This window comes from Thamnophis sirtalis, unplaced genomic scaffold (genome assembly GCF_051295495.1).
Source record: "Thamnophis sirtalis isolate CommonGarterSnake01/CBP01778 unplaced genomic scaffold, rThaSir2_p1.2 scaffold_8, whole genome shotgun sequence".
Lineage (NCBI taxonomy): Eukaryota > Metazoa > Chordata > Lepidosauria > Squamata > Natricidae > Thamnophis > Thamnophis sirtalis.
The window spans coordinates 71,178,523-71,201,736 of record NW_028261388.1 but is presented as its reverse complement, the minus strand read 5'-3'; the positions used below and the strand labels follow the sequence as shown (position 1 = coordinate 71,201,736).

General features: G+C 44.3%; 1 protein-coding gene across 1 annotated transcript in view; it reads right to left on the bottom strand.

Annotated features, from left to right (window-relative positions):
- The window catches only part of SLC24A3 (solute carrier family 24 member 3), a 205,924-nt gene extending 188,783 nt beyond the window's left edge, over positions 1 to 17,141 (bottom strand). Inside the window, exon 1 of the mRNA XM_087721891.1 lies at positions 16,612 to 17,141. Coding sequence (XP_087578017.1) covers positions 16,612 to 16,759 — 148 coding nt within the window. The 5' untranslated portion in view covers positions 16,760 to 17,141. The remainder of the gene's footprint in view (positions 1 to 16,611) is intronic.
- Positions 17,142 to 23,214: the final 6,073 nt, after the last annotated feature.

The window sequence follows — 23,214 nt, the reverse complement described above, 5'->3', positions numbered from 1 at the left end:
TGTTTTATGTCCTTGCTTGGGGTTGGACACCGAAAGACTAAAATGCTGGGATGCCTTTGGTCTTCTTATTCAACACGATGTGACTCTTTTTGTGCTTTTATGATGCTACTTTTAAGAAAGCATTTAACAGAATCTTGTAATTTTTCCACCTCTTCCTACCTCACAAGTTTTCTTTTGAAGACTTGTGATCTGTTTAAGTTGCTGCATTGTTGTTGTTGTTGTTGTTTTGTAATTTGCCAAGCTTCTTTGACAGTATAGCATGATCACTGTATGTCATTTTATTTATCTATTAGATTTATTTATTAGATTTTTATCCCACCTCCTTTATAAGTAACTCAAGATGGTGAAGATACCTAATACTTCTTCCTCCTTCTATTTTCCCCAACCCTCTTTGGAGAATTAGGGTGAGAGAAAGTGACTAGCCCAAAGTCACCCAGCTGGCTTTCATGCTTAAGGCCTAGAACTTCAGATTTTTAGACCAGCACCTTAACAACTTTTTTTAAAAAAACATCCCTTCACACACTAAATAATCACAACAGACAAAAGTAGCCCTTTATCTTAAAACCCTGCATTATAAAATATTCTCTAAAACCAAATCCTATCAACATGTTGCTCTAAAGTTCTAAACCATGGCACATCCTCTAAAGAAACAGTTTATCTAGAAAAAAATATTTAATTCCTCAAGGTTTTTGGCAGCTCATTTTGTAAAAACATTAATAATGACAACAACATGACATTTTAAGAGCACTCAGCACAAAATCCATGGACCAGAGTATTCTAATTTAAGTATTGCAAATTGGAAAAGCAGATTATTATTTTATCATAATCCCTTATTGGCATAGCCTGCAATTTTATACATTCTTCTTCCACACAGACTTCCCAAAATCCTTTCTGCATCCTTCGAACATCCGTCACAGCTCTCCAAGTATCACTGGGGCAGCCCTTGAAGAGCATTCGGAGACTTCAGCTCATCCAGAATGCAGCCACGCGAGCGATCGTGGGTGCACCTCGGTACACCCATGTTACACCTATCCTCCGCGAGCTGCACTGGTTACCGATTGGTCTCGGATACGATTCAAGGTGCTAGTCGTCACTTATAAAGCCCTTCATGGTATTGGACCTGGGTACTTGAGAGACCACCTGCTGCCAATTACCTCCCAAAGACCCATTAGATCCCACAGATTAGGCCTCCTCCAAATTCCATCTACCGGCCAATGCCATCTGGCCACGACCCAGGGGAGGGCCTTCTCTGTGGCGGCTCCGGCCCTTTGGAACGAGCTCCCCGCAGAGATTTGGACCCTCACCTCTCTCCACGCCTTCCGAAAAGCCGTTAAAACCTGGCTATGTCAGCAGGCCTGGGGTCGATGAGTTCCCTTCCCCTCTCGAATCGTGTGGCTGTTGGTCGTTTTATATGCCCTGTACTTTTTGTGTAGTTTTTGTGTTTCCCTTCCCCTCCTTGGGTTTTGTGCGCCGCCCTGAGTCCCGCTGGGAATAGGGCGGCATATAAATAAAATGAAACTCGAAACTCGAAACACTGTCTACAGTTGAAAACTCAAGAGTACAATGGATAAAGAGGCAGAGTTTGAAACCACAAACAATTGCATGTGTAATTCACGTGTTCTCTAAGAGCTCTAAATGGTACTCACATAAAGTAGATTCACTCAATAAAAACCTGAACATGGTTCTCCCTTGATCCAGTCCAATACTATGACCAATTAGTTTCTAGTTCTCATGTTTCCCTGGCTTACTCAAAAACAGCTTGACTAAAGAGGTGAAGAAGGTCTTGGAACCACCATTGATTAATTAGCACCAGTACTTTTACTGATGCTTCTCCTGTTATAAAGTAGACTATGTAGTTATGCCCATCCATGATGTACGAACTCTTTCGATTAGTGGAGTAAATCACTCACGAGACTGCCACTGGCAATTCTCTGAAAACAACTAATGCAAAAAATGGCCAGGAAAGTTTTAATAAGGACTTATTTGACACTTATCGTGCCATATTTATATGGCTCCCCTGTTCATTTCTGACAATCATTTGAAGTGTTAGTAATGCTTTTAATTGTTTGCAGTCAAATGATCTGCCTCATCCTATTTTAGCACCTCAAGTTCGTCTTTTAAGGCTCTAAGGCAGTGTTTCTCAACCTTGGCAACTTGAAGATGTCTGGACTTCAACTCCCAGAATTCCCCAGCCAGCGAATGCATTCGCTGGCTGGGGAATTCTGGGAGTTGAAGTCCAGACATCTTCAAGTTGCCAAGGTTGAGAAACACTGCTCTAAGGCCATAAGCATAGAAGAAGCTGTTAGAAACAAGAGCATTTCAGAGGTGAATCAGTTATGAAATCTCTCAGGAACATTTGAATGGAGCCAATACTGTTTTCTTTCAACTTGTCAGAGCCATCTATTAGTATTTAGTATTTTTTAGTATTTTATTGTCACTTATAGGCCGCCCTTTTCCCTGAGGGGACTCAGGGCGGCTTACAACTCATGGGAAGGGGGTGCAAGACAAAACGTAAAATAATATGTGAATACAAATAATAATAGCAATAAAACACAACATTCATTCAACATTCAGGTGGGGTGTATGCAAATCTTATCCCCAGGCCTGACGGGATAGCCAGATCTTAAGGGCTGTGCGGAAGCTCTGGACTGTGGTGAGGGTGCGAATCTCTACGGGGAGATCATTCCAAAGGGTCGGAGCTGCTACTGAGAAGGCTCTCCTCCGCGTAGTCGCCAGTCGGCACTGACTGGCGGATGGAATTCGGAGGAGGCCCACTCTGTGCGATCTGATGGGACGGAGGGAGGTAATCGGCAGAAGGCGGTCTCTCAAGTACTCAGATCCACTACCATGAAGGGCTTTATGGGTGGTAAGTAGCACCTTGAAGCGCACCCGGAGATCAACAGGTAGCCAGCGCAGCTCGCGGAGGATGGGTGTTATGTGGGTGTACCGCGGTGCGCCCACTATCACTCGCGCGGCCGCATTCTGGACTAGCTGAAGTCACCGGATGCTCTTCAAGGGCAGCCCCATGTAGAGCACATTGCAGTATTCCAGCCTGGAGATCACAAGGGCTCGAGTGACTGTTGTGAGAGCCTCCCGGTTCAGGTAGGGTTGCAACTGGCGTACCAGGCGAACCTGGGCAAATGCCCCCCTGGTCACAGCCGACATATGGTGGTCAAAGGTCAGCTGTGGGTCCAGGAGGACTCCCAAGTTGCGAACCCTATCTGAGGGGTGTAGAATTTGACCCCCCAGCCTGAGCGATGAAACACTGGCCAAATTATTGGGAGGGAAACACAACAGCCATTCCGTCTTGTCTGGGTTGAGTACCAGTTTGTTAGCTCTCATCCAGTCCTTAACGGCCTCAAGACCCTGGTTCATCACGTCCACCGCTTCATTGAGTTGGCACGGGGCGGACAGATACAACTGCGTATCGTCCGCGTATTGATGGTATTTTATCCCGTGCCTCCGAATGATCTCACCCAGCGGTTTCATGTATATGTTGAATAGTAGGGGGGATAAGACCGAACCCTGCGGCACCCCACAAGTTAGGGGCCTCAGGGACGATCTCTGCCCCCCAACCAACACCGACTGCGACCTGTCCGAGAGGTAGGAAGAGAACCACCGCAGAACAGTGCCTCCCACTCCCACCTCCCGCAGTCGTCGCAGAAGAATACCATGGTCGATGGTATCGAAAGCCGCCGAGAGGTCAAGGAGAGCCAGGATGGACGCATGGCCTCCATCCCTGGCTCTCCAGAGATCATCGGTCAATGCGACCAAAGCGCATTGTTATTCTCCCAATATATAAATCCTTTATCTTAAAGTCTCTACTCGATTTGTTGGTTTATGTTTAATTTTATTGCCTGATAGTTTAATTTTTTTTATTTTTCATTTGATTTTACTTGTATTTTAGCAGCCTGACATTGTATCAACTTTTTATTTTAATATTTTTCATTTATATCTGCATTTTATCACATTGCTTTTTTGATGATGTTTTTGTATGTTTGCTTTGCATTGTCATGTACCAGCTGAAGGTTGACTCATCCTTTCATCCTTCTGAGGTCAGTAAAATGAGGACCCAGATTGTTGGGGGCAATATGCTGAATCTGTAAACCGCTTGGAGAGGGCAACAAAGCACTGTGAAGCGGTATATAAGTCTAAGAGCTATTGCTATACAACAGCTAAAGAATCTGTTTTAAATGTAAATAATATATAAATCTGATTCTATAAAGCTAATAGTGGCTTGACCTCTGGAATAATCTGCCTCTAAGAATGATAAATACGTTTTATTAACCCAAACATGGATATCCACCCCTTATCTATACAACGCTTCACCGACAAATGCGCAAACGTCAAAAGCGCGCCAACAAAACTGTGGCGAGAAAGCTGCGATGTTGAAATCACGCCCACAACATCACGCCAACAACAGCGCACCGACAAAAGCGTGCCATCAACAAACAACACGAAAACAAGGTAATAACCTTAACCCTAAACCTAAACATAACCCTGAACCTAACCCTAACCCTAACCCTAACCCTAACCCTAACCCTAACCCTTACCTTAACCTAATTGCCCTTTTGTCGGCGCGCTGTTGTTGGCGTGCTGCTGTGGGCACGATTTCGACGTCGTGGCTTTCTTGCCGCAGTTTTGTTGGCGCGCTTTTGACGTGCGCGCATTTGTCGAGTCACACTATACAACCAGATAGAATTGCCTTAATAACATCTTCCTCCAGTTTCCCCCATTCATGTAAGGATGGAAATAAGATTTATGCTGGACAAGAAGGCTAGTGAACCGAATAGGTCTTTGTCTCTGAAGTAAGTAGGCATATAGACTCAGTATTGAGTTGCTTAATGCCCTGAGAAATCCATCAATGGACTCGAAACTCTACATCTAATAAATTCAAATTTAAGCCCCAACATTTCCTGTTAAAATCAAAACATTGCAGAGACTAGGACCGAGTCCTGCTTGAGAGGCAAGGCAATCACTCACCAGCAGCCAGAACACCTCATTTTTAATGTATGGAAAATTCATCTTTTCAAGATAAAGAATTGCCTTGGTCGAAAATAGTTTATTTTAATTTTGTGTAGTGCAGTCTTGAGTAATGCTTTTTATTTATTAAGATGTCGTTTTAAACAGTGAGCTTCTTTGAAAAAACAGATGGTGTGTGTGTGTGTGGACGCGTGTGCATGTGTGTGTATATGCTCAAAGCAAAAAACAAAACACCTCCAAAGAGATCCAAACAGCTGGGAGCGAGCATCCCTCTCAGCAAACACTCTCCATCAAACCACTTGCTCTGTGCCCAAAAAAGGAAATCTATGTAATATCTTTCAGTTGCATGCCTCATAATTAAAATTCACAAGCTTACCAAATATCAGGAATGGTATTCACTATACTAAAGCCATATTCAGACATTGTGCTTCAACAAGTTTCCCCACATTCAAATTTTGCATAAAATATGCAGCTGAAATAAAAATCGGGAGACCCAGGAGAGGCATTTGAAATGGAAAGATGGTGAGTTCTGTTCAGCTAAAAAAAAATTTTTTTTGCTGGATTCAGAATCCTTTAATTCTAGGAGAATGGCTCGTTCACCTGACTCAGGTTTCTGGATCCTGGGCTTGTAAGTACTGAATTCAGAGTCTATCCACCCTTGATTCAGGGCGTCATCTTACATTATGATCGGGCTGGCTTTGAGTGAAGCCCTGCAAATTTCAGGATAGTATCAGATAATAAAATAATACTATGATAATAGCAACAGCACTTACTTATATACTGCCACATAGTGCTTTACAGCAGTGGCCTCCAACCTTTTGGGTACCAGGGACTAGTTCCATGAAGAGAGGTTTTTTCACGGACCGAAGACAGCCACAGACTGGTGCCAGTCCACAGACTGGGGGTTGGGGAACACTGCTTTACCGCGCAGATTATAATGTCAGCATATCTCCCCCAACAATCTGGGTCCTCATTTTACTGACCTTGGATGGCTAGAAGGCTGAGGCAACCTTGAGTCCTGTTAGGATCAAGCTCCAGGTTATAGACAGAGTTTCCCTGATAAGATAGTAAGATTACAAGAAGCATGGTCAGAATTTTCCTGATGTATCACCAGAATATTCTGCCATCAACTTGCTACAGATCCGTGGTGGGATTCAAATAATTTAACAACCGGTTCTCTGCCCTAATGACCAGCTGGGTAGGCGTGGCTCGGTGGTCATGTGACCGGGTGGGCGTGGCCAACTCAACGTCACTCAGATCAATAGGCGCTTCGCCTTAGCTGTGACAATGTAATAAGGGTTAAATGGAGAGGCAGTTTCTGTAAGCAGGGCAATAAAGATTAGGCTAGAACAACACCCGGATGTTTCCTTCCTTCCTTCCTTACAGGATTAGCCCTGCAAAGTGGAAAACACACAAAATGCGATTTCTTCCAACAACCGGTTCTCCTAACTGCTTAAAAAGTTAACAGCCGGTTCTCCCGAATAGGCGCGAGCTGGCTGGATCCCACCACTGCTACAGATGTGGAAATCCATTAGAAATGGGATAGAGTCATTTCTTCGACACAGAAACCTGGCACAAGAGCCTAGTCTCGTATTTTGGGGTGTGCATTTTAGGGAGAATTAAGGAGTAAGGGCAGGGCTGTGCTTTGATGATACAGGATACGGAAAGTAGTAGTTTCTTTATGTTTTGAAAATAATGCTATGCTTATTGTAAACTTCCACTACAGATGGTTTTTTTTTAATTTTCCCCAGTACAAAATAGTAAGAGACAATGTCCCAGCTTTTTAGCAAAAGAAACTCTTTGAGAAGCCAAAGTGGGATTTAGGGGGCAAAGCACATTGCACACTCACAATCTACACTTATCTTTCATCAAGAGAATAATTAAATACTTAATCCAAGAAAAGTCTTTACTATTGTTTCCAATCAGAAGACTTCTGAATTAATAACCATCTATTCCATGCCCCCACATAAGGCTGTATAGTCATTCTGTGTAGGAGATGACTAGGCTGAGCGCAAGGGAGGGGGTCAAACCTATCATCAGTCATGAGTCCCTTTACACAAGAGATCTAAATCCAGCCCATCTTGAATTTCCTCTACGTTTATCCTCTGCCAATTACCTTTGGCCGTTAGTAGCTCAGATTCTTGTAGGGAACTTAAATTTGCAATAAATCTTTAAACTCATTTGAACTGCCTGGATCTCCTGATTTTTCGGGTTCTCCCAATCATATTACCCTATCACTAGTGTAGAAACTTCACTTGGGAGGCTGTTGCTCAAGTCAGATGACAGGGCACTTCTCTTGGGTCTGTCAATCAGCTGCATGATCAAATCCTAGAGAATTTAATATTTCTTTATAACTGCTACATTACTCTGTGACCTTGTGACTTTCCTTTCATGTGGCTTCTAGATATGGCAGATTGTGACATATATTTTGCATAGTAGGGCCTGTTAAAACAAACATATGCATACATGTTTGTCAGTGGTGGGTTTCAAAAATTGTTCGAACCTACTCTGTGGGTATGGCCTCTTTTGTGGGAGTGGCTTGCCACCCATGTGACTGGATATGAAGATGCCAACGACACTTGTCTGAACCACCTTAAATTACCTCACACACAGCACTGGCATGCATAAGAATATGATGTAAACTTGTTTTTTTAAAAGGCATCTTTGGTTTGCGTTAAAACAACTTCAACACACGCAATGTTCTGATTGCACCACAAACGCAGTAGTCATCCTTACCTTTCACAGAGGCACTGAGTTTTATAAATATGAGCATGATAGTGTAGAATAATCATATCCAAGGACCAGTGGTGGGTTTCAAAAAATTTTGGAACCTCTTCTGTGGGTGTGGCCTGCTTTACGGGTCCACTGGTGGAACCTCTTCTAACCGGTTCGGTAGATTTGACGAACCGGTTCTACCGAATAGGTGCGAACTGGTAGGAACCCACCTCTGATGTTTGTGCATAGTTAGATAACAATAGGTATGTATATGGAAAGAACAGAAAATACAATCTCATAAACCTAAATCCACTATGTAGTCTGTATTCATGTTTGATATTTGTAGCTTCCTGAATTTCAGAGTTGCCTTGATTCCTCTCACACAACATGCTTCAAACTCAGCTACTGATAAACAGGTATTGTTCTTAAATACATGAAAATATAAATTTTATCATATTTAGTTGCATTGGACAGTTGTCAAATCTAAATCTAATTACAAAAGGAGTAAGAGTAAGATATTTCTTCAGCCCTATATGTGAGAAAGATAAATGCAGCACTCTAGATGTCTCCTCATGTGTTTCATCCCTCTATGTTCCTCTGTATACCATGGTCACAGAGGGGTCTACGGGTGAGGAGAGGTCACATGGGTGCAATCCTATCCAGAGCCTCAGTCACCTTCCTATTCCAAACAGTGACTAAGATAGTGTTTCTCAACCTTGGCGACTTTAAGTCCTGTGGACTTCAACTCTCAGAATCTCAGAATTCTGGGAGTTGAAGTCCACAGGACTTAAAGTCGCCAAGGTTGAGAAACACTGGACTAAGAGCTTGGCAGGACTGCACGGTAGATCTGCAATTATAACCCCCAGCTCCTTCTGAAACCCATCCGTTAGTCGATGGGGGCAGACCAATCTAATAGGTTCTACCTCCCTGGGGGTGGGGATACAGCCCTTGAGAAACTCATTGCCACCAGACTGTTGATGACCATGACAAGGGGACCAAGGACAGGTCTACGTGACAGATCTACCCGTCTTACTCTATACCAACAATGTTCCAACCCTACGATTATTAATATAGATCATCCCCAGAAATTATCTCACTGCTTTAGCCCAATATTGTAGGAAGGAACAGACACTTATAAACCATCAAGAATGAAAGCTATAGTATTTTCTAACAGCACTTCCATATTCATGTCTGGATAATCAAACTATAAAGCAAATCTAATGCTTCATATACCAAAAATATATGGGCCACACAGAAGGCCACACAGAAGTTACAACTGGTCTAGAATGCAACAGCACATACAGTGTTGGGTTGTCTCTAAGCTTGTTCATGTTACACCCCTTTATGTGAATTGCACTGGCTCCCAGTTTTCTTCTGGGTGCAATTTAAGTTGCTGATTATATGTTTAAAGTCCTGCATAACCAGGTTATTTGCAAGACCGCCTCTTCCTGAAGACATCTGTCCATCTCCTCAGAGGAAATACAGTAGCGTGAACATGTTCCAGGTCCCTTTCCTTAAACATTTATATTTTGTGGTTCCTCAAAAGTGTGCTTGTTCTGTTGCAGCTCCTGCCCTATGGAATACCCTCCTCCCTGAGATCTGATAAGACTCCCACCCTTTCAATATTTTGGAGATCATGTAAAACATGGCTCTTCCCTTAAGTGTTGGGATAAGGCAAGGTCAAGGTGAGACAAGAATGTGGGTGCATCAATCAAATTTGGCTGCGGCACCCAGGCCCAAAGATGAGATCCAACAGAATCCAATCCTTTATTTCATTGTGAACAGAATCTTGCCAAACTAAAGCTATAACCATCTCACCTCTTAGATATATCTTAAGGTGCGGCAACTATGAACCTCTTCCCCCCCCCACTCCCTCATTTAGCTCAGGACCACAACTGCCTTAATCTGGGCCTCTCTCTGGGAAAGCTCTCACAGCAACCCCACCCCCTTGCCCCACTGCTTCTCCAGGTTCACATTCCATCACTATTTTTAGTTTTATGGCTGTTGGTTTTATATTGTTTTATATTGTTTCATTGATTTAACCACCAGAGTTGTTTTAAGATGGGCTACATAAATCACACACACACACACACACAAATCAGAATAGTCACTAGTTCACAGCATACACTTCTCATTCAGATATAATTGGGAGAAAATGCCGGGTGTGAGAAAGAATTCAAAACAACTACCTTCATTTGCAAAACAACAATAAACTAAAGATCTGAACAGACCACAAACAACATGAGACTTGTATCTGAATACACATATCACACCAAGCTATACAATAATTGTTGTGCAATTAATTGTTTAGTGTAATTCAGTGCACCCAGCTATTTGATTTCTACACTATGCTTTCTAAACTTGTATGAGAACAAGATAGCCTAGCTTTTTCAGCAGTCTTTTTCAACAAACCAACACTTTATGAGTAAGGGACAAAGCATTAGAACAGTATTTCTCAACCTTGGCAACTTGAAGATGTCCAGACTTCAACTCCCAGAATTCCCCAGCCAGCGAATGCTTAGAAAGTAGGCTAGAAAGACTTGGCTTGGAATTTTTACAAAGTCATAAAGTTGACTGGATAACTCTCGGGAAATCTTTGGATTATTGTGATGACGAAATAAGTCCATGTACCTTTTTGTAAACTTCTAGGGGAAAAGGTACAGCACAAATGTTCCATCTAGATAATCAAAAGAATTCAATACAACATGTATACAATTTAGAAGACAGGAAGAATTAACAAGATAGCGGCCCTTTGAAGAATGATTAAAGAATTTATGCTAAAGAATGCATTGAAACAGAGACATCAGAAATGTGACACCATAGATCAAAGAGACAACATTAGACACTTCAACAGGATATGTCATTGTATCAAGACCACTCATAGAGAAAGGTCGAAGACAACTGATAGAAACAGCGAATTCTAACTCAGTGAAAAGCAGTCATATTTACTTATTTAGTTGATTATAGTAGTTGTCTGCCACAACTATCCCTATATGCAAATAATCTTTATCTGCCATAATAACCCTTACAGTTGAGTATACATTATTGTGGGTGGCACCAATGTCATACAGTTTCTTTCGCAGCTAAGGTAGCCCTGTTATGTATGGGCATAACTGGCAGGGGAACCTTTCACAAGTAGAGACTCACCCTCCAGTATGAGAACTTAAGTTCCCATGGCAGCTTGTAAATATAAGCCTAGCTCACTCATAATGCTAAAGATTGATGTGGTTTGTTGATAGATTAACTACAATACTTTAATATGTGCACATAATCCAGGATTAGTTTTAATCACAGTTTATCAAGCAAGGAAAAAGCCAGACAAAGTCAGGATTAGGCTTCGTCCATCACATTAGGATGGATTTTGGTTTACCATATTTGAGCAGCTTTTTTCAGAACAGCAAACTATTCACTAATTGTTTGCCCAGTTTATGTTTTGTTTCTTTTATTTTTGTCAGTAGCCCCCAAGATTGGCAACTTCAAAAACCAATCAGGAATAACCTTGATGGTTTCTTCGTTTAGGGTATTGTTTTCCGCCTGATTGTTTGTCAGGCGCTGATCCTGGTTTTTCTGAATGTGGATTGCTGGAGGGGATGGGTTGTGGTCTTTTTGTTTCCTTCCTTGTTTTTTTTTTAAATTTTCTCTTTTGAATTTGATCTGGATTTGGATTTAATTTGGATTTGACTTGGTGAAAGATGCTAATTCAAAAGAAGGAAACTATGTCCCCACCAAAATTGGCAAGGAAAACTACAGTACTGCATATAAACAGAGAGCATGTTCCACACCATTGGTGGGATTCAAATAATTTAACAACCGCTTCTCTGCCCTAATGGGCTCGGTGGTCATGTGACTGGGTGGGCGTGGCCAACTCAAGGTCACTCAGGTCGATGGGTGCTTCGCCTTAGTTGTTACAATGTAATAAGGGTTAACCGGAGAGGCAGTTTCTGTAAGCAGGTCAATAAAGATTAGGCTAGAAACAACACCAGAATGTTTCCTTTCTGCCTTCCTCACAGGATTAGCCCTGCAAAGTGGAAAAAAAACAAAAGGAGATTTCTTCCAAGAGTCGGTTCTCTGAACTACTTAGAAAGTTACCAACCGGTTCTCCCGAATAGGTGCGAACTGGCTGAATCCCACCACTGTTCCACACTCACCTCCACTGATGATGTTGCCTATTGGTTAATGAAATATCTGAAAGCTCAGAGAGAACCAAGGGCTCCACTTTCTGTCATGTTGTGGAGAATGTCAAGACTCCATATCCCCATATTTCAAACAAACTCTCGCTGATCTTATAATAACAATATACCTATATCTGAGAAGCATTTTTTGGCCCTTCTACATGTTGCTCTTTCACACATGGCTATTTAAGTTATATATAATTTCATACATTCATTTTTAAAATTTAGGTGCAGGACTAAAAAACGTGCTGTAACTTATATACTCTGTGGGATGCATATACAAACATTTCAGATATAATTGTTTCTCCCTCATTCTTTTTCATTCATTCTTCATCATCGTTTATCAGCGATTCATTCTTTTTATCAACAATATAAGATATGGGGCAAAACATATTATGAATGAAAATGAAGAGCACAATTGATTGAAGTATGTGGATTCTGATACACACACACACTCTTCCCTTGTCTGTGGGTGACACGTGTCTTCCACATTCTTGGGTTAATTGCCAAAGGCAGGGAGTTTGAGGGTTCTGCAGAGTATCGAAGCCTGTGATGGCGAACCCATGGCACGTGTGCCAGAAGTGGCACGCAGAGCCCTCTCTGTGGGCATGAACACTATTGCCAGCTGCTCTTCAAGGTTCCATCGCACACTGGCTGGCACGCATGCAAAGACCAGCTGGCTGGCATGCATGCGCGCAACGGAACCCAGAAAATAACAGCTGCTCCAGCGGCTCTTTTCCGGGTTCCGGCACACAGGAGCAGCTGCTCTCTTCCGGGTTCTAGCGCTCCAGGGTGCGCATGTGCTCCAGTTTTGGTACTTGGTGCCAAAAAGGTTAGCTATCACGAATCTAAGCTGTTCCTTGCATGGCTCTACATGGGGCTGCCCTTGAAGAGTGTTCGAAGACTCCAGTTAGTCCAGAACGCAGCCGTGCGAGCGGTTGTGGGTGCACCCAGGTACACCCACGTCACACCTATCCTCTGCGAGTTGCACTGGCTACCCATTAGTCTCCGAATCCGCTTCAAGGTGCTGGTTGCTACTATAAAGCCCTACATGGCATCGGACCTGGGTACCTGAGAGACCGCCTCCTGCCGATTACCTCCCTCAGACCGATTAGATCTCACAGGTTAGGTCTCCTCCGGATTCCATCTGCCAGCCAATGTCGGCTGGCGACCCCCCGGGGGAGAGCCTTCTCTGTTGCAGCTCCAGCCCTCTGGAATGATCTCCCTGTCGAGATCCGGACCCTTACTACCCTCCCGGCCTTCCGCAAAGCCACCAAGTCCTGGCTGCTCCAGCTGGCCGGGGGGCCTGTGAAATATCCAGCCCCACGGAAATTGTGAATGTTGTGGTTTTGTTTTTAAAGTGTTGTCTTTGTCTAGTTTTCCCCCTTTCCCTTGTCTATTGTGAGCCGCCCGGAGTCCTTCGGGAGTGGGCGGCATACAAGACAAATAAAATCAAATCAATCAAATCAAATGGCTCTCTTCTGGACCAAAGGCTCTGATGCTGTTCCTGAGTCTGCTGGAGCCACTCTTCCAATTTAGGAGTCATAGCCTCAAATGGTCCCACAACCACTGGGACCACTTTTATATTCCACATTGTCTCTAGTTCCTCCTGGTACGTCTCCAGTTTCTCATATTCCTTCTACCGGTACCTAATGTTGCTGTCACTTGGCACCACTACATCTATCACCACTGCTGTCTTTCTGTCCTTATCTACTATCACAATGTCTGGTTCACTGGCCAAGACCTGGCTGTATTTATTGGCAGGAATGGTCACTGAATAAAAAAAGTGGTTGTTACCTAAGGACTGTTTGTAAGTGGAATATAATCTAACACAAGTATGGTCAAAGCTGTATACTACAGAACAAATCTATCATGTTTTCTAGTTCAGGTAACAGAGTTTGGCGTAAGTTCTCCAAGACACAAATCAAGGTCAGGTTTATGTAATACTAGACCATGCTCACGTTCCTCAATGGGTGAACAAGAACTCCAGAGATTGCAGACACACTGGTAGGGGCAAGACAAATAGCCTAGTTCTGATACATTTGCTCAGTTTTCCACTCACAATTGAGAAGTGTTAACTTAGGTTCAACCATTCACTTTCCCAGGGCGATGTATGTGACTCAGTGAGGCTTATGCATGATATGAAACAAAAACATAAACCATAAGCAGATGGATTTTCCTTTGTACAAGGTCGGTGAGATATTGTACATAGCCTTTCCCTTCACAAAATCCAGCAGCATAGGGGAATTACAGAAGAAACCTAATGAAGAAACTTTTCCGTTAGTTATGCAACCGTAGTTGAACAGATACATACAATTCCCAAAAATGCTGGTCAGCTGTCACAGTGGTACCAAACAACCCGGAATTACAGATACTTCCATGAAAGTCCAGCTTGATAAGTGAGATTGTAAAATCCAGCTGGTTGAAGTAACATCAGAAAATCATGGTTCAGAGGAATTTCAAACTTGAAAAAAAACAATACAACAACAGAAGAACAGTAAAACAAGAGCAGTCTTGTTGACTAGCGAAGCAATGAATGGAAATGTTCAAATCTCACCTCCATCATGAATCTACAAAGAAAGACACACCTTCTCTGCCATCACCTGTACCCATATAGGGAATCATTATCAACTGCCCCATTGAAAAAAAAAACAAGGCAATGCATGTGCTCAATGCAGAGATGCTAAGAATAATTGTTATGAATGATAAAAACCTAATGTTTATTTATTCTATTATCTGCTATTCAGTACCACATCAGTCCGTAGTGGTTTCTCCAGCTAAGGTTAGACAAAAATAAGTCTTGTTGATCTGAGACCAAGAAAAACTGAAAAAATGCAGTTTGCTCAGAAATAACATGGATGGAGGGCAGACTAATTATCTCTTTCCATGTCAAGCTGGAAGAGATTACTGGGCTATTAGGTGAAGACTAGTAACTGCACTAGTAGATGCCTGAACCTGCTAAATTATTTTCTTCCATGACCCGTCAAAACCGCGCTTGACTAAACCGTGCCCGATTAAACCACATCGCTGACATCATCAACAGGGCGACAACAGCCAGCGCGGAGAAAGAAGGGCGCTTTAAATAGCGCTTTGAAAGCAAGCCGATTCAACAAGGTAAGGGTTAGGGTTAGGGTTAGGTTTAGGGTTAGGTTAAGGGTTAGGGTTAGGGTTAGGTTAAGGGTTAGGTTAAGGGTTTAGGGTTAGGTTAAGGGTTACGTTTAGGGTTAGATTAAGGGTTAGGATTAGGTTTAGGGTTAGGTTAAGGGTTAGGTTTAGGGTTAGGTTAAGTGTTAGGTTTAGGATTAGGTTTAGGGGGGTTAGGTTTAGGGGTTAATTTTAGGTTTAGGGTTTACAGCATGCTTCTGTCTCCGCGCTGTTGTCGCCCTGTTGATGACGTCAGCGATGCGGTTTAGTCGGGCGCGGTTTAGTCGAGCGCGGTTTTGTGGGTGAACCATTTTCTTCCTCCCCTCTCCGCTAGTCAAGGTGGGATGGGGGACAGCTAGGAAGAATAGAGCATATGCTACTGTTTGGAGGAAAGATTCATTATTGACGCTCTGGAAAGATATTATTAATATTTGATTTCATTAACTGCACAAGCCTTCTTAATAGGCCCACTGAATTCAGCTAGGCATATTTCTAGCCAGAAAGTTAGTACAAGAATGCAATCTAAATATTACAGCCTTCTAAAAGCATGCATTAGATCACAAGCTCAATGAAGGTCAGTTTGGTAATATATGCAGTTTGGCTACAATCCCACAGTGAGATGTGCATACAGGTCCTTCAATTGTAGGAATCCAAGCCAAATCCTAGCTTTGCCATTTAACATTTAGCCCAGTAGTTCCTTAGATCACTGGAGGAAGTTCCATACCTGGGGATAATGTGGAAGTCAGTAATGCGAAAAGCAAACCTCAGTTTCCAGGTTCTTTTAATTCACTGAACCCTCCCAGGATGGAGGTCACAGAACATGCTAAGTTAACTTAAAATATGGTTATCCAGTCGGTGATTAAACGTATTTGGCAAATTCTATAAATCAGGTGGAAACTCCAAATGCCTCTTATTTCCTCATGTTCTTCAGTAAGACATGATGTTTCGGGAATATGTCTAAGAAAAAAAAGCACATTATTGGGACCGGTGACCGAGCAGGCAGGTGCACAGCTCATTCCAACGGGGCTGGCATAGGAGAACTTCGGGGAAAGGAAAAGAAGAACTGCCGAGACCGCTCGCCGGTCCCAACTCGGCCATCCGAGTTGCCTGCAACCTACAAGGGATGGCTCCCGCAACGCCCGTTCCCTGCCTGCAGACCGGAGTCACAGAATGGTACCTGTTAGGAAGGGTGGCGGAGGGGGAAAGAACCCGAGCACCCCCCCCCAAGGACTGTGGAGGCTGGGACAGCTCTCCCCACCCTTCCACGTTTGGAAAGGGGCGAATGATCCCGCAAATTGACGCCCCCCTTGAACCCAACCCACAAATTCGAGCAGCAGGATTCCTTTCTTGCGAAGGACAGTAAGGGGGGTGCCAGAGAGCGCGGCGCTTCACGAGCAAACCCCCTAGGTAGGACGCCCGATCACCGAACCCACAGGCAGGTATGGCCGCAGCAGAGCCACCTCCACGCTGCCCGGGCAGCTGGTATCTCCCCAACGCCACGTCGCGACCCCTTTCGCAGCTGCCGGAGTCCCTTCTTCGCCCCCCCCCTCCCCGCTGCGCGACCCCGCAGGTTCACCCTCCGCTTCTTCTCACTCACCGGCTGCGGCGTCTGAGCGGCCAGCCCGCTGGCCTGCCCGGGCGCACGCGAGCAGCACGAACCCCAGCAGCGAGGCCAGGAGGCACAGCTGCCCCGCGCGCAGCCCCTTCCTGCGCCGCCAAGCTTGGCCTCTCTTCGGCGGCAGCATCTCAACGGACGGCGCGGTGTGCAGAGCGCCACGAAGGATGCCGGCGGCAGCTCCCGGTGCGAGGCGAGAAGCGCCCGGGCAACCCCCTCGGCCGATCAGGAGCGAGCCGAGCCTCCTCACGCCGAGCCGCTTCCCAGGGCTGCTGCCGGGAAGGCGCGCGGCTGCTCGGCGAGGGCGAGGCGCTGCGCCATAGGCAGGGCTCCCCGGCTGGTGGCTGCTACGCTTAGCGCTCTAGCCGGCCTGGCAGCGGCGGAGATCCGTCGATCGGGGGGCCCCTCTCGCCGATCGGCTCCGCCCCCTCTTCGAGGCCCGGGGCGGGGTCGTTTTCGGGGCCGTCCCGCCTGCTGTCGTCGCCTCTTCCAGCGAATCCCGTTCTTGGGGGAACCGGTGGACCGGCTGGGGAGCCCACGCCCCGTTGCCGCCGCCAGAGCCCGCTTCAATCCCCCTAATGGTCCAGCCTGGAAAGCTTCGCGTGGTAAGCGACTCCGGTCTCTAGGCAAAGCCTAGCGGGGGACCAAAGGAGGTTTGGGCAAATTCTCCACGGCTCCAGCCCTTAAATAGAGCGCGGTTTCATTTGTCTCCAGGTTTCGCTTGCTCGTCTGCTGAAGGCAGCCAAAAGTAACCCTGAGCATGTACAGAGTACTTGACCCCGATCATGGAAGGATGGCACTTGATAGGTGGCTTAATATATATTTTTTAACCAACATCTGTTGAGAGAGGTAGTTGAATATGTCAACTCAGCTGGCATGGAAGAAAGAACAGGGAGGAAACAAAAGCTGAATTAAGACCTGAATGGTGGTAAGGATGTTGGCATCCTGTCTGCAGTGTTAGGTCATAGCTCATTTCTACATAAGAGTCATCAGAAAGTCATCTCAAATCATCTTGCCCGAACCAACTCTAAGGTAGGCTGCCTTGTCCCTAAACAATTGTGATAAATGCGGCTTCCAAAGATGGAGAATTCTGCTCCTACCTTTCCCCTATTTTAGAAAAAGATTGTATTTTACTTTTGCATATCAACCCCAATAATTCTATCCCTCTTCCCGGGTCATTGGGGGTAGGGGGGGGGCTTTTTAAGCAATTTAGACACCTAATTGTAGTAAAGATTCTTGAGATTATTTTACAACTCTACCTTGGCCTATTAAAGTTCTTGCTTTAATATGTATTTGTGATTAAAAAGTGAGGGTGTTGTTTTCGTTTTATTGCCCCACTCATTCAGTGTGCATAAGCAACACACGCAGCGAGGTGAGATCACCAGCAGCATGTGAGATCCAAGAGGAATGCCTAGGAATCCTTTAGTGTATCACAGAGAATACCAGAAGCACCACTTCTAAAATGCACACAGATCTTACTTACTCCCTGACATTATTTTTATGCCGCTGTAAGAGAAAGTGAGGCTTGAGGGTGTGAAATAGGGGCTTCATATCTCCCTGTTTGTCTGCCCAAAGGATCCATCTGCAACAAAATATGATTTCCCATAAATCCCTTGGGAAATATATAACAGGCATTTATGGTTGAATGGCACAGATAGTGACACAAAGATGACTACTAGCTATAAAACTGAAATTTGTTTCATTTGAAATAATGGGCAGCAACGGAATTATCTTTCCCCTGACAAATTGGTGGCAACTGACCATAAAGGAATAGGGGGAGAGATTTCTATTACCAAAAGAAATTGAGGTAAAGCAGTCTTTTTTGTAAGCCGCCCGGAGTCCTTCGGGATTGGGTGGCATATAAATTTTAATAATAGATAGATAGATAGATAGATAGATAGATAGATAGATAGATAGATAGATAAATAAATTGCTGCAATTATTTACAAAAATACAAAAGCTTTAAGTTTATTTCTTCAAGTGTTTCTAAATATTTAAAAGCACATTTAGAGGCTCTCCATAATGAAAATACATCATTATAAACCAGCGTTTGCCCACATATGGTTAAAACATGTCTTCAGAATTTTCAGGATTACACTTACATTAATAAATGACATGGAATCGCTATTGAGAGCCAACTATCTGACATTAAAATAATCATTCAAAGATAATTGGTGGAATAATCTTTCCCGGGATGGAACAGAGAACAGATCCATGCAATGGGAACAATTGCCAGAACACATGGGTTCTCAGCCCGAGAAAATGAAAGTGTAATTCTTTAAAACATGCAAAAGTGACCGAAAAATTACAAAAATGCATTCAGCCTGGCTGGAAATGCTGCCAGTGACCTTTTATCAGAAACTTCTTGCTATTGCATAAATCGCTGCAGAAAGAGAACCAATGGACTCTCAAAGAGAGACACCTCTGTCTTACCTTTGACATGCCAATAAAAAGGTTTTTTGTTCCCTGTTTCAGTATTCAAGCCTGCAGTAATCCTGCTGTGTCAATGCCAGGCGTCCCTAATCATAGGCTTTTAAGTAATGGCATTTCAAATTGGAAACATTGCAATTTCAGTTCTCAGCAGCCATTCCAGTCTTGCCAGAAGTGCTCCAGGGTTATACCAACAACTGACTGGGCAAGTAAGGTCATAATGCCCTATTTTCAAATCAGAAATGTTTCCTGCATTCTGACTTTTAAGTTCCCTTCTGCATTGAAAATTCCTGACACAGGTAGTCCTCAGCTTACAACCACAATTGAGGCCAGAAATTTTGTGGCAAAGCAAGGCAGTTAAATGAGTTGCACCCAATGACTGTCAAAAGAATCACTGCAGTTGTTAAGTGAATCACGAAGTCGTTAAACAAATCTGGTGCTCCACCGTTGATTTTGCTTGTTAGAAACCCTTTGGAAAGGTGGCAAATGGTGATCACATGTGCCAGGGATGCTGCAACTGCCATAAATACATGCTGGCTGCCATGCACATAAAGTTTGACCACATGACCGCTTCAACAGTCGCAAGTGTGAAGACTGGTTGTAATTAATTTTTAGTGATGATGTAACTTTGCACAGTCATTAAACAAATGCTTGTAAGTCGAAGACTTCCTGTATGTGATGAAATCTGCCAACATAAAGATTTTCCTGTACCTTTAAATGGTTGTACACCACCAATGACTATGGTATCCTTAAGGATAAATTGCCTAAGTTGGTTATTAACACAGACTGCATGCCTCCTTGGATGGGTGATTTCAAAAGCTGGTGCAGTGCTGTGGTGGATTTCAAATTTTTTTAGAACCTCTTCTGTAGGTGTGGCCTGCTTTGTGGGAGTGGCTTGCCAGCCATGTGACTGGGTGGGAGTGGCTTGCCAGCCATGTGACTGGGTGGGAGTGGCTTGCCAGCCATGTGACTGGGTGGACGTGGCCAACTTGTGGTGAAACTCACTTAACAACGCTCTTGCTTAGCTCAGAAACTCTGGCATTTGAAGCACGCAAGTCTTAAAGCTGTCAAGTTGCAAGACCCTTGCACCCCTAACCCTTTAGGAAAAAAACCCAGGGGCGTTCAAATTTGACAGCTTTAAGACTTGTGGACTTCAACTCCCAGAATTCCTCCTCTCGCTCTTCATCTTGACGATGTGCGGAAGGGCGGGAGGAGGGAGCTGGAACCGGTTCTAAATGGGACTGTAGATTTGTGGAACCTCTTCTATAGAAGAGGTTAGAACTGGCAGGAACCCACCCCTGGTGCAGTGTGACAATTGCTCCATAGTATGGCAAATTGTACTGCAAAGTTGCACAGGACTCTTTTTTTATCGTTTCTAATGTTTAACATTTTCAGTGAAGCTATTTTAAGAGAAATCCGAGATATGAAATTAAAATGGGACTGAGTTTGAGTTTTGAGTTGAGTTTGAGTTTATTGGTCTTGTATGCCGCCCACTCCCGAAGGACTCCGGGCGGCTTACAATAAACAAGGGAAGGGGATAAATGCACAAAACAACACTTTAAAATACACAACAGTCACAGTTTCCGTGGGGCTGGATATTTCGAGAGCCCCCCGGCCTGCTGGAGCAGCCAGGACTTAACAGCTTTGCGGAAGGCCGGGAGGATAGTAAGGGTCCAGATGTCCATGGGGAGATCATTCCAGAGGGCTGGAGCTGCGACAGAGAAGGCTCTCCCCCGGGGAGTCGCCAGCCGACATTGGCTGGCCGATGGAATCCGGAGAAGACCTAACCTGTGAGATCTAATCGGTCTATGGGAGGTGATCGGCAGGAGGCGGTCTCTCAGGTACCCAGGTCCGATGCCATGTAGGGCTTTATAGGTAACGACCAGCACCTTGAAGCGGGTCCGGAGACTAATGGGTAGCCAGTGCAGCTCGCGGAGGATAGGTGTGACATGGGTGTACCTGGGTGCACCCACAATCACTCGCACAGCTGCGTTCTGGACCAGCTGAAGTCTTCGAACACTCTTCAAGGGCAGCCCTATGTAGAGCGTGTTACAGTAATCCAGTCTTGAGGTCACAAGGGCATGAGTGATTGTCTGAAGAGCCTCCCGATCCAGGTAGGGTCGCAATTGGTGCACCAGGCGAACCTGGGCAAAGGTCCCCCTGGTCACAGCCGACAAATGGTGTTCTAAAGTCAGCTGGGGATCCAGGAGGACTCCCAAATTGCGAACCCTCTCTGAGGGGCGTATGACTGACAGCCATCTCTCTTCTCCTCCTTTTTCGCAAACTCATGTGAGGCAGAAGATGTTCTGATCAGTGGCTGGCTGCAACAATGAACTAATTGACCTGAAGCTCCATAAGTCTAAAATACTGTTGATATATAGTTCATCTGCCCATCTGCATACACTAAAGCTGCTCGGAAGGCCTTTTTACTAGGCATGTGCTTTTGATCCTCAGAAAAGCTCAGATCTACCATGGATTAATGCAATTCAGAATAAATATTTATTAAGATAATTGAAAGATCTTACTTATTTCTCGCCCTGTTCAAGATCCCCCACGAAGCATACAATACGTCTTTTGATGCTGCTCTGGAAATCTGTCTTTCTACAATTTGCTATCATGACTGCCACATCAAAAATTAAATCAAAAAGTGGGGAGGGAGAATTGAAAAAGCAACTGGTGGCTGCTTATGAAAAACTCCTTGATTGAAGATGGGAAAGAAAGAGGAATATGGGATTCCGTGACTAATAAGCTTGTCTAAAACTGAGAATGCCTTTGTTATCAGACCACAATTGGTCACTCCTTTCCAAGCTTTTGATACAAAACTTTTTAGCACTGAATGGAAATCCAAGTGGCTGGCCAACTACACTCAGGGGGGTAAAGAGCAGGATATTTGTATAACATTGTTCTCAAAAAGCGCTTTGAGGAGGTTGCAGAAGTGACCTCAACAAGCATTTGCTAATAGGAGGAGTTGAAGAGCAAAACTGTATTTAGAGTCCTCATGTTGAATCCTGACCTGGGAATGCAGTCTTGCTTGGGATGCCCCAAAGTTGTTATACTGTAATCAGAAAAGTATTTTCCATAAATTTAAGCTTTCTCTGAACTGTGGTGGCTGTCATGAAGAGATGAAAACAGCTAGGGCTGCATTGTAGTCACTGGATCTTGACCACTTTCTTGATTACTCCTGTTGGAAGAAATGTCCATCTGGGTTCAGTTCCAAGTGGGGAGAAAGACACTGGAAACATGGAGACTGTTTGGAAATATGGTTTAATGATGGACAGGACCACATGGTTTGAGGTCCTGGGCAATCGAGCACATGGGTGAGAGAGAGATTTATACCCTCTCTTGAGCTTTGAACTTGTTTCAGAGAGATTTGATGGGTCCTTTTAATTTTTCTGATGCAAAAGGGAAGGCATTGATAGAGGGAGCAGAGAAGGATTCCTTCAGTGGCTCCCAAAAGGAGACCTTTCAACCATGAAGGTTTAGCCGCCAGGGCAAAAGTTCTGGAAAGAAATGTACAGTATTCAATTTTCTATGCCAATTAATTTCAGATGTCAGATATCCCTTTCTGTGAGCTTCCAGTCAGATTTCAAGCAAACACAAGCCCCACAATTCTTTATAGCCATGGTTTTGCTTTAAATTACAGACTGCCCATTTCGAAGGGTTGTTTCTTGAACCCACCCTAGCTCTTACTTTAAGGCATCCAGGATCTGTGAGTCCAATTTGAGATTAGCCAGTGTGCAATCCAGACTATTTAGTGCTTTTAAAATTACACACAATGAGCCTTGGGACTCCTACTAATGAGGCCACCAATGCAACATATCCTGCTTTACTGGGCAGCATCATTTGTGAGTCACAGTCAGGCCTTGGGTTTTGGAGATCTCTTTCCTGATATCTCTTCAAGTGACAGAATTGCCTGAGGGGAGCCCCTCCCCCATGGAATTAACAGGGAGATATGACTGATTGAGCCTTAGTGCCACAGAGCAAAAAGAAGAAGCTTTGTGAGGAGGTAGGTAAAGGTGATAGTTTCACTCTAATTCTGAACGGTGTGTGTGTATGTGTGTGTAGGGGCTGCCCTTGAAGAGTATTCGGCGACTTCAGCTTGTCCAGAATGCAGCCGCGCGAGCGATCGTGGGTGCGCCTCGGTTCACCCACGTA